We start from the raw sequence: 12,521 nt of genomic DNA, 5'->3' as shown, positions 1-12,521 counted from the left end.
AACAGGGTACAAAAGGGAGGGAGAGGGAAGACTGGAAGAGAGGAATGAAGGCAGGGCTTGGGGCTCCTAGGGCCTAGTCTTAGTCCCCACGTCTGCATACACCTGCGCCAAGGCCTCAGCGACTCTACAGCCAGTTCTGAGTCCTTGAGGCAGACGCCCCTTTAAGGAAAGAAAGCCCCTTACATGGAGAGCGGCGAGGTTAGAGGAGTTCCCGTTTCACGTTGTAACTTTCCACCACTTAAACAGGCGCACAGTGACTAAACCCCGGCCCTTTGGAATGCTGGTGACCGGCGGCGCGCCTTTGGCTCCGAGTAGGGGCGGGGCGGCCGGAAGTCCCGCCCTGCGGAAGTGCGCCCGCCCTCTCGGCGGGAAACCGGGTGCGGCGTCGAACTAGGCGCCCGTCGAGGGAGAAAGGGCGCAACCCAACGCGCTGCGACTTAAGGGTAAAGGTCACGGCCTCCACTCTCTGCGCCTTGGGGCCCTTAGCTCCTTCTGGGAACCCGGCCGTCGCTTCCTGTGGAATGTCTGGGGTGCGGCACACCTCTCCTTAACCTTCTTAACAGACCCACAAGGGGGGATGGAATGAGTTGGCGGGAAGGGGCCTTCCTGAGGAGGCGGCCTTCCCCGGCTGCGGCCCCCACAGGGAAAAAGAACTGTCACGTACCACTTAGGAGGCTAGACCCTGGTAGTTTTCCGCCCGATAGTACTTCAGAATCCCCGGGCGTCTCCCCAGGTTATTCTGATATATGAAGGAGGTGTGCGCTGCTGCGGAGGTCGTTTCTCAGGTCGGGTGTGGGTCCCTGTGTCCTACATCACGTGAGGGGGAAGGCATGTTAAAGGGGCTGATTTTCTGACCCACCCACTATCCTCTGGGTGAATCGCAAGTGGTGGGGCCGGCCTCAGGTCGCTAACCAGCGCCCCGCTCACTGCAGGAATTGGAGAATCCTGTTCTAAGAGGGAAAGGCCCGAGGGACCACCTATGCTCTTCAAAAGGAGTTCCTCCGGTTATTTAGGTGAGCCAGGCCAGCGAGGGTTAAGGAGCGCCAATTGACGGAACAGGGTGGAGTTTGCCCTCCCTCCTGGGAGAGACGTCTATCAGTTACCCGTGGAAACTGGGATGAGGGGATGCGGATGAATGCCGACCGGTGTGCTACTGAGGCTGGGAGTGCTGATGTTGTAGTGAAATGGCTTCTGGTACTGGCGACCTGTTTCTGGACCGGATCGACTGTTATTTCTCAACCTAAACTATTGTAAGGGAAGGTTTAACATGAGTTGCATATTGGCCCTTTCTCCCCTGCCTCGCCTGCTTTAGAGGAATGTTTCTACGGGGGATGAGTCCAAGCTGGGGATCCACTGTAGCTACTTAGTGGTGGCATTTATTGTGGGATTTTCACCCCTGCCAGCCTTATCCACAGAATGATGTCATTTATCTTTCTGATATTTTGGGGGTGCTATTTAGATTTCAAAAAGCTTTTCATGTTAACATATTCTAGACCACATAAATAAGTAATGTTCAGCTCCTTTACTTGCTTAAATTTTAATTTGAGTTTGGGGAATTGAGTGAAACCTGTAAGTTGGATAGTTTCTTTCTGGTACCTGGGGGGTGAGGGGGGTGATCGGGGGAGGAATCCCTTTTTTCCTCTTGTAAGAATACAGTAAATAATTTTGAAATCTTGTTCATGACAGTTTGCATCTATTCACCAAGTTCTGAAAATACTTAACAATATGCTTTATTGGGGCAGGTGCTTTTGTTCTTGGGAATATACTGTATTTTATACTTTAAAATTAATTTATAATTATTAATCACTTGGAAGTTATAACTTATCTTTTGCCGTGGATGTCTTTAAGTATGTAGCAAGTAAATATAATGACTTGTTTTTAATGTTACTAGATATTTGGCAAACTTTATCTTATTTTACTGTGTAACTTTTATTAAAAATGGTATAAAAAAGACAGGGGAATAGAAGGTAGTTTGTGTTGTTAGTTTCAATTTAAAAGTTATATCCCTCTTTAATAATGAAAATCTTATTAAAAAGCAGATTGACTAATTAAAATGAAGGAACGAGTCCTTAAACTCTCACAAAGCAAAAACCTCCATGTATGATACAATGGACTATTTTTTTAGCAGAAGTATTTTTAATTGGAAGATAATTACTTTACAATGCTGTGTTGGTTTCTGTCATAGGATAGCATGAATCAGCCATAAATATACATATGTCCTCCCTTTTGAACCTCCCTCTCACCCCTACTCCATCCCACCCTTGCAGGTTGTCACAGAGCACCTGGTTGAGCTCCTTGTGCTTTTCAGCATCTTTCCACTAGCTTTCTGTTTTACACATGGTAATGTATATGTTTCAGTGTTACTCTCTCAATTCATCCCACCTTCTCCTTCCCCACTGAATAGACTAATTTTTCAACAGATTGTTTTTTAATCTAGTGTTTTTCCAAATCTTAACTCATTTGCTCATAGGCAATTCAACATTTAGAAAAGAATGAAAATTTTCCTGTATACTTTTATGTATATATGGTATGTCTGTTTATAACATGTCTCCAAATTATATGTAGGAAACAGAGTAACGGAGGATAAGAGTGTAGCCCTTACCTCAGTTTTCTTGATTCTCATTTCAGCTCTGTCACTTACTAGCTCTTTGAATTTGGACAAATTGTTTACTTTCTCCTCATCTATCTTTATCCTTGTAGCTCCCTTGCAGGGTTGCTGTAAAGACTAAAAATAATAATATTTATAAGATTTATAGGGGTTTACAGGGCCTGACCTACCATTGGGCTTGCTGAACATTAGAAGCTTCTCTTACAAAACCTGTGAAAAATGAAAAATAGTGAAATAAAACACTACCAGCTAAAGACAAGAAGTGTATGTTGCTGTTTTCCATCAAATTTTATGTTTGCCTCCAGATAATTGGGGTCATACTGTAGATAAAATTTTGAGTCTTGCTCTTTTTGATTATATTGTAACATAAGCATTTTTCCATGTTATCAAACATTTCAAGTAAATGTCAATATTCTTGTAACAATATCATATCCTGTAGATATACTATGGTGTACCTACCCATTCCTTTTTTAATGGAATATTTAGGTTAAGAAACTGGCAAAACTAGTAAATGTCTTTGTGCTTGTATACTAAGTCACTTTAGTCACGTCCAACTCTGTGTGACCTTGTGGACTGTAGCATGCCAGGCTCCCCTGTCCATGGAATTCTCCAGGCAAAAATACTGGAGTGGATCACCATGCCCTCTTCCAGGTGGTCTTCCTGACCCAGGGATTGAATCCATGTCTCTTACATCTCCTGCATTGACAGGCGTGGGGTCCATGGGGTCAGAAAGAGCTGGACATGACTGAGCAACTGAACTGATTGGCAGGCAGGTGCTTTACTGCTAGCACCACCTGGGAAGCCCCCAGTAAATATGTGTATATTACTTTATAAAAGATTTGCATATTTATCATTAAATTTGTTGTGAATTTTAATTTTGAGAGTAAGAATGAACAATAGAATAATTGTCTCCTTTTAACTACATAGTATTGGGGTAAATAAGAATTTTTGAGTTCTGTGAGTCCTGATTTATTGTTCTAAGAAGTTGACTTGACTCTGATATATTTTTCTAAAAAAATCAGCTTAGCATTTTAAAATAAAGAATGTGAGAGGTCATATTAGGGTTTCCAGTTATTTTTAAAATTCTTCTAATGAATGATGTATAAACAAAGATTTAAGCTTGAAAGAAAGCAAAAGTTGTTAGAAAAAAATTTTAGTATTAAGCTAGGCTTGTGAAGAGAAACGCACATCTAAAGAGTGTGTGTGTATTTGTGTTTTAAACCTCTGATTCATGGAGGGTGCCCAATCTGAAATGATGGGATGAAAATTTACAGAAAAGAAAATAAGGAAGGAGGAGCAGAGCAGTTAGATTCAATCAATAATTCATGTGTTTGTTTAATAAAACCTATTGAATGCCTGTAGTATTTAAGAATGTGAGGTGCATTCATGTATGTTTTCAATTTTAATTCTTGTAACAACTCTATGAAGTTGGAAATTTCTGTTTTATAGATGAGGAAACTGAGCCACAGAGAACTTAAGTCTAATATCTAGTAAGTTTCAGGGGCTTCCCTAGTGGCTCAGTGGTAAAGAATCTGCCCTGCCAATTCAGGAGATGTGGGTTTGATCCCTGGGTCAGGAAGATCTGCTGGAGAAGGAAATGGCAACCCAATCCAGTATTCTTGCCTGGGAAATCCCATGGACAGAGAAGCCTGGCAGGCTACAGTTCATGGGGTCGCAAAGACAGACACTACTGAGCACACGTGTTCTTTTCCTACTCCTTTGCATACTATACTTCTGGAATTCTCAAAATAGATTTAAATTGAGAGAATACCTTTATCTTATAGATGAAATATAAGGAAAAAGAATGCAGACAAGCATGGAAAGTGAGGACACAAAGAAAACACAAGGTGAGAAATTTATGGATCATATATCTGGGATTTGTTTTTTAGTCTATTTGTGGAATACACCACAGATTATCTGACAGGCTCCAGGAATTGAAAGAATTATTCACTAATTTATGTAAGTATTTATTAAACATCTAGTCTGTACCAGTCACACTGACTTTAGGAAACTGACATTCTAATGGGAGATGGCATGCTGATAATTAGAATACCATATGATAGCTGATTCAATGGAGGTGTATGTAAGAACAGTGGAAACCTGAGAGGACCACCAGCAAATTTCAGAGCTGTCTTCAGAAAAATGGAAATTTAATTCATGGACATGGAGGAGGTTAACCAGAGAGGAAATACTAAAATATAATAGGATGGGAAATAGTACTCCCTGATGGACCCCATCACATCAGGGTTTGGCTGAGGAAGAAGACACCCCGCCCCCAAAAAAAGACTAAGAAAAACATTTCAGAAAGGTAAAGAGACAGGAATGTGGTATTTTGGAAATTAGCCTTATGAGAATGCTTTGAGAAAGGCATTCTCATTACCCTCATTACCCAAGAGGCTCAGTCTTAAATGTCACAGACAATGACTGAAGTATCCACTGGCCTTTTCATTTGTTTTGTTAATAGTAAACTTAATAGATTTCAGCCAGATTGCAGTATATTGAGGTCTGGGTGGGAAATAATCTGGATACAGTATGAATAGCTTGGTGGTGGTTGTTTAGTTGTTAAGTCATGTCCAACTCTTTGCAATCCCATGAACTGTAGCCTGCCAGGCTCCTCTGTCTGTGGGATTTCCCAGGCAAGAATACTGGAGTGGGTTGCCATTTGCTCCTCTAGAGGATCTTCCTGACCCAGGGATCAAACTCACATCTCCTACATTGCAGGCGGATTCTTTACCGTTGAGGCACCAGAGATTCCCATGAATAGCTTGCTCTTCTTCAGAGCTTATCTGAAGATATATGGCAGTAACTAGAGGGAGGTTGTAATGTTAAGGATCTTATAAGAGGTACAGAGATAAGAGAATTTGTGAAGGGACTTTCCTGGTGGTCTAGTGGTTAAGACTTCACACTTCCACTCTAGGGGGCCTGGGTTCTCTCCCTGGTCAGGGAACTAGATTCTACATGCTGCACTAAGAGTCTGCATGCCACAACTAACAAGATCCTGCATGCTGCACCTGAAAAGACCCCTCATACTCCAACTAAAAGATTCCACATTCCAAATGAAGGTAGCAGATCCTTCATGCCACAACTGAGATGTGGCACAGCTGCATATATATATACATGTATATTTTAAGTTTTATAGTTTCAGATTTTACATTTAGAACTACAATCTATTTTAAATTAGTTTTTGTATACAGTGTGAATAATGGATTCAAGTTTTGTTTTATTGTCTTTTTGAATATGATTATCCAGTTGTTCCAACACCATTTGTTGAAAAGGCTATGCTTTCTTCTCTACATTGCCTTTGTAAAAAAAAACAGCCACTCATATGTATGGGTTTATTTTTGTACTATATTCTGTTTCATTTATCTGTTGATGCCATACTATACTCTTGATTACTATAGGTTTGTATTAAGTCTTGAAATTAAAGAGAGTTGAGTCTTCCATCTTTACTCTTCTCTTTCAGAATTGTTTGGCTATTCTAGGTCCTTTGCCTTTCCGTATGAATTTAAATCAGCTTGTGAGTTTGTACCAAAATAGCCTGTTGGGATTGCATTGAATCTCTAGATCAATTTGGGGGAGAATTGACATCTTAACAGTATTTAATCTTCTGACCCATGAACAAGGTGTATCACTTCCTTTATTTCTGTCTTCTTTAATACCTCACAGTATTTTTTAGTTTTTAGTGTGTATATAATTCACATCTTTTGCTAGTAAAATTTCTTTTTCTTTTTCTTTGGCCACACCTTGTGCAGGATCCTATTTCCCTAACCAGAGATTGAACCTGTGCCACCTGCAGTGCAAGCACAGAGCCTTAACCCCCGTACCACCAGGGAGCTTCCAGTATTTCATATTTTTTATGCCATTTTAATTGGCATTGGTGTTTAATTTCAATTTCTAATTATTTATTGCTGGTATATAGAAATGTTACTGATTTTTTGCATGTTAGATGGATATTCTGAAACCTTACTATACTCATTTATTAGTTCAGTACCTATTTTGTAGATTCCATCAGATTATCTACATAGAAGGCCATGTCGTATGTGAATACTGATAGTTTTATTACTTCCTTCCCAATTTGGATGCCTTTTCTTTTTTCTTACCTGATGGCACTGGCTAGGCTCTCTAGTGCAATGATAAATGGAATGTTAAATAGAATGACACTGGCTAGCTTCTCCAGTACAATGCTAAACATCTCTGTCTTGTTTCTTTCTCCGCTAAGTATGGTATTTACTGTAGGGTTTTTGGTAGATATACTTCATCAGGTTGAGGAGGTTCCTTTCTATTTCAAGTTTGCTGAATTTTTTTTTAGATCAGAAATGAAATTTTATTTTATCAAATGCTTTTTTTGCATATACTGAGATGACGTATTCTGTTTTAGTTTGTTGTATTACATTGACTGATTTTTAAAATCATAAACTAATCCTGCATTCCTGGGATAAAGTCACTTGGTCATGATGCATTATAATTTTAATTTATTTTTGAATTCAATTTGTTAAAATTGTTTAGACATTTTTTGCATGTATGTTTGTGAGAGATATTGGTCTGTAGTTTTCCTTTTTCCTTTCTAATGACTTAGTTTTAATATTAGAATGAAGAACTAATACTTTCCAAAAATAGATGGGGAAACAGTGCTGACTTTATTTTTCTGGGCTCCAGAATCACTGCAGATGGTGATTGCAGCCATGAAATTAAAAGACGCTTACTCCTTGGAAGGAAAGTTATGACCAACCTAGATAGCATATTAAAAAGCAGAGACATTACTTTGCCAACAAAGGTCCGTCTAGTCAAAGATATGGTTTTTCCAGTGGTCATGTATAGATGTGAGAGTTGGACTATAAGGAAAGCTGAGCACTGAAGAATTGATGCTTTTGAACTGTGGTGTTGGAGAAGACTCTTGAGAGTCCCTTGGACTGCAGGGAGATCCAACCAGTCCATCCTAAAGGAGATCAGTCCTGGGTGTTCATTGGAATGACTGATGCTGAAGCTGAAACTCCAATACTTTGGCCACCTCATGCGAAGAGCTGACTCATTTGAAAAGACCCTGATGCTGGGAAAGATTGAGGGCAGGAACAGAAGGGGACAACAAAGGATGAGATGGTTGGATGGCATCACCGACTCAATGGACATGGGTTTGGGTGGACTCCGGGAGTTGGTGATGGACAGGGAGGCCTGGCGTGCTGTGGTTCATGGGGTCACAAAGAGTCAGACACGACTGAGCGACTGAACTGAACTGAACTGAAAATAAGTTGTAAAGTATTATTTCTCTTGAAACTTTTTGGAAGACTTTGTGTAGAATTGAAATTATTTCTTCCTTAAATGTTGGGAAGAATTTACAGATGAAGCCATCTGAACCTGGGGTTTTCTTTTTTTTGGGGGGGGGGTTTCTTTATAGAAAGGTTTTAAACTATGATTTCAATCTATTTCATACACACACACACACACACATATATATAATATTTATTTCTTCTTGGGCGAGTTTTGGTTAATTTGTTTTTTTGAAGCAACTTGTCCATTCACCTAAATCATTGAATCTGTAGGTATGAAGTTGTATATGACCATTATTATCTTTTGAATATCTTTAGAATCTATGTTGATGCATCTGTCTTAGTCTGATATTGGTGATTTTTGTCTTTGCTCTTTTTTTTCCCTGATCAGTTTGTCTAGGGGTTTGTTGGTTTTACTGATCTCAAAGACCCAGCTCTGTAGTTCAGCTTGGATCTTTATGATTTCGTTCCTTCTGCTTATGCTGGTTTAATTTACTCTTTCACTGGTTTCTTTAAGGTGGAAGCTGAGATCATTAATTTGTGACTTTCTTCTTTTATAATGTAGACATTTAGCATTACACATTTCTCCTAAACACTGATTTAGTAGCATCACACAAATTCTTTTTTTTGGAGGGGTGTATGCTGCATGGCTTGTGGGATCTTAGTTCCCCAACCAGGGATCAAACCCAGGCCCCAGCACTGAAAGTGCTAAGTCTTAACTACTGAACCACCAGGCAATTAGTACATCCCACCAATTCTAATATACTGTATTTCATTTTCATTCAGTTCATTCTAAATAAATATTTAAACCAAAGTAGCTTTAATTCAAGAAAATAATGCTTGTATTTTCTTTTCCTATATTTTGTGTGTGGAGAAAATCAAATAATTATAAGAAGCTCATTTCAAGTTGTTTTATTTAAGGAGCATCTTTCTTTACATATTTTCATTCCTTGTTAGATTTTTTTAAAGTAATACATGTTATTTAGAAAACAAAAACATGTATTTTGAGGGTGAAACTTAAGTGATTAGTTTTTTAAGGAAATGTTTAAAATAATGAAATTTTTGTTCTTTAGAAGTAAAGACTGACCTGAACTTATTATTGGAGTGTCTGAAGTATCAAATGGACAATGCTTTTTCACAAAAGGAAGCTTTGGTCACTATTCATTCAATTTGCCAACAAAACAGTAAGACATGATAGTGAAATTTGTTTGTGATTCTTTTTAGTATTGTGATGTATGCGTTGTTCTTTCAATGCATATTATGAAGTATGCATTGTTCTTTCTCTTCTATTTAGTTACTTTATATGTTGTTATGTTCATGTGATTTCTTGTCCTTAAAAGAATAATTATAATAAATATCCTTCTTTGTTTTGTCTGCACATTTTACAGGTAATGCAGGTCTTTATTTTCGGGAAATCGGTGGTTTGATGTTTGTAAAAAATCTTGCAAAGTCAAGTGAACATAGTATGGTAAAAGAAGCAGCCTTATATACATTAGGAGCTGTTGCAGAACAAAATGGTAAAATATGAAAACTTTATTTCACTGTCCTAAGCATTGTGTTTTACTTTAACAAACTATTGAAATACAATTTTAGAATTAAATTTTTTACATGTCTGGATAGTTTTATCCAAGTGTTTTATTTAAATTAATGCATGCCAAAGATTTTATTTAACTTTTTAACTAACGAGGGAAGCAGTAAAATGTTATAGCTGCTTCAAAAGTAATGGCAAAAAACAGTGCTGTAGGCATTTGAGAAAGCTGAATTTTATGAACAGGTACATAACTAGTCAGTGTCTGCAGGTCAAAGATCAGTTGCGTTCTACTGGTCAAAATGTTTTGCATTTCTGTGGACAAGAATAACTTGGGTCACTATCAGTTTTCTAGAGTTATGAATTAGCCCAAAGACTGTAAAAGGCACAAATAATCTAGAAAGAAGGCTAGACAGGATGTTCAGTACTTGTTATCATCCATTTCGAAATTTTTCACAGCTTTTTTCTTGCCATTAGTTGGAAACATTTTTTTAACTTTGTCTTTTACTATGCTTATCCTTTTTTTTTTTTTTGGCCATACAAAAGTTTTTTTATTTTTATAAAAATAAATTCATCATTCTTTTCCTTTCTTGTTTCTGAATTTTGAATCAGAGGAAGTTTTCCCATATTCCCAGGTTATAGAGGAATCCACCCACATTTTCTTTTGGTACTTGTATGACTTTATTTTTTACTTTTGCATGTTTTATTCTTTTTGAATTTTCCTGGGGTATGAGATGATGAATGGTTCCAGTTTTATGTGGCAATCCAGCTATCGCAGCACTTCTTATTGTAAAGTAGATCTTTTTCACATTGATTTGAGATGCAGCCACTATCACTTAATGAGTCTATCTCTAGTTTTTCTATTCTGTTCCTTGTCTGTATATCCGGGTACTTGAATCAGAATATGAAGGTAACCCACAACCATCTTGTATGTGGATAAAGATGTTTTGGGTGCTTGGCCACTCAGTTGTGTCCAACTCTTTGCAACCCTGTGGATTGTTTCCTGCCAACTCCTCTGTCCATGGGATTCTCCAGGCAAGAACACTGGAATGGGTTGCCATTTTCTTCTCCATGTTTTGGGTGTGGCTGACAAAAATATTTTTTCTGCAGTGTACCTGAAATGAAGTTAAATCTAAATCATGTTTATCAAATAACTTTATATTCTTATATTTTCATCCGTTAACTTCATCACTTGTTTTGAGACTAAGTTATGCTCTAGGCACTGGGGATAAATAAGACATTGTCTTTGCCTTTGAGATTGTCTAAAAACTGTTCTAGACCCTGGATATATGTGTTCAAATTATTTTTTACAATTCTGCTTATTGCATGATTATCACCAAAGAACCCCTCCTTATCAGGTAGGTATCATTTTTGCTTTTTGAAAAGATATTTTTATATCTAGAAGAGTCTTTAAAAATACCACAACTATCATTTACCCCTCTCTTCTAAAGCAGGTTTCTGAATTTTCTTAAATTTTTCTTTGGCTACATTTTGTTACTTATCCTCAAATTTTTCGGTCATGTTTTATCCCAAATTTTTGTTAGGCTTAATTTTGAAGTTTAGTTACTGAAAATTCTGAGATTGCAATACGTGCTTTAGAACTAGGTCAAGTACTTCTGATTAAGATACTGCTTCTTTGGTCTGTTAATTGAGTAAGCACTTAAATTTGTCAGAATTTGCTATATGACTGATGAGTGTCAGTGAAATGAGACTCGGTTGAGAACCATCCATAATGGCAATTTTATATTTTGTTCAGCATATTTTAAAACTTGTTTGTGCTAATACATAGAAATTAAAATTATATTTTCATGTTTCAGTTTACTGTCAGCAGACTTTGTGTACTTCAGAATTGTTTGAAGACTTAACTTGGTTCTTATCTAACAGTGATTCAAACACAAATCTGAAAAGAATGTCTGTCTATGTTATTTTGGTTCTGGTTTCAAATAACAGTAAGTATATTCTCTTATGTTATAGAAATATTTTTAAAAATAATAAATTGGAACAGACATTATTAATCATTTTATTCTAGTCAGTGCCTTTTAAAACTTTACTAACTTCTTAGAACTACTGTCTCTAAAGACAATATAGCATGATTTTAATTATTTAATATTTATTAATTTAAAAAATAGTAAAGTGATTTGTATTATTTAACTAGCATTGCAAAGGAATGGCATTAAAAGCAAAAGAGAAGCATTTAATGAATTATTGTTGTTTTGACACTAAGTCATGTCCAACTCTTTTGTGACCCCATGGACTGTAGCCTACCAGGCTCCTCTGTCCAGGGGATTTCCCAGGCAAGAATACTGTAGTGGGTTGCCATTTCCTTCTCCAGATCTTCCTGACCCAGGGATCGAACCCACGTCTCCTGCATTGGCAGGCAGATTCTTTACTGCTGAGCCACCAGGGAAGCCCCATTTAATGAATTAGTTTGGTTGATTTTCCATTGAATTGGCCACTCAGTTATCATCATATTTAAGGTCATTTTATCAGTCAGCAATGACCTTAAATTTCATGTAGCTCTTGGCTAAAGTTTTACTTTGCTTTTGTTGTTTTAGTTTTTATTTTGGAATAATCTTAGCTTCACAAAAAAGTTGCAAAGATAGTATATAGAGTGTTCCTGTATACCTCTTGCTCAGGCTAAAGGCTCTTTTTTTGTTGCTTTATTTAGATCTTCAAATTGTTAGAAATTTTATATGCATTTAAATGCTTCTAGATTTTATTTTTTCAGTTTTTAATATTTAAAAATTTTTTTTCTATTTTGGAGCATATTTTGGTACTATAACTATGCAAAATAAATGTTTTGTGATTTTTAGAGGAAATTTGAATACTGTCATTCTCTAAGCATAAGTAATATATTTTCCATAATAATCTTGATTATAAATTTTTACCTACTGTAATTCTGTATTGTACTTTATAATACTTTAAAGTGACTGAAAGTTATTTATTAAAAGTACTGCTTAAATGTTGTTTTCCATTTGTGCAAAATTATTTTCTAAACAGAAATCTTTCATGTAAATACATGGCAATTTTTTTAAGGGACTGGACAGACACTTGTGAGAGAAACAGGTTGTATTTCAGTTCTATCACAGTTGTTCAAGTAAGTAAAAAGATGTTTCTTATT

General features: G+C 37.0%; 1 protein-coding gene across 2 annotated transcripts in view; it reads left to right on the top strand.

Moving 5' to 3' along the window:
- Positions 1-892: 892 nt before the first annotated feature.
- TERB1 (telomere repeat binding bouquet formation protein 1) overlaps positions 893-12,521 on the top strand; it is a 31,791-nt gene continuing 20,162 nt past the window's right edge. Inside the window, exons 1-7 of one of the 2 annotated variants that reach the window (XM_061138663.1) lie at positions 893-1,013; positions 2,268-2,340; positions 4,393-4,455; positions 8,946-9,056; positions 9,261-9,389; positions 11,218-11,349; positions 12,437-12,497. In XM_061138663.1, the coding sequence (XP_060994646.1) occupies positions 4,413-4,455; positions 8,946-9,056; positions 9,261-9,389; positions 11,218-11,349; positions 12,437-12,497 (476 nt within the window). In that variant the 5' untranslated portion in view covers positions 893-1,013; positions 2,268-2,340; positions 4,393-4,412. Of the gene's footprint in view, positions 1,014-2,267; positions 2,341-4,148; positions 4,456-8,945; positions 9,057-9,260; positions 9,390-11,217; positions 11,350-12,436; positions 12,498-12,521 lie in introns of those variants that run through there. The other variant, XM_061138664.1, reaches the window with a different exon arrangement.

The sequence above is a fragment of the Dama dama genome, chromosome 4 (assembly GCF_033118175.1).
Source record: "Dama dama isolate Ldn47 chromosome 4, ASM3311817v1, whole genome shotgun sequence".
Lineage (NCBI taxonomy): Eukaryota > Metazoa > Chordata > Mammalia > Artiodactyla > Cervidae > Dama > Dama dama.
This window is presented reverse-complemented; position numbering and strand designations above follow the sequence as displayed.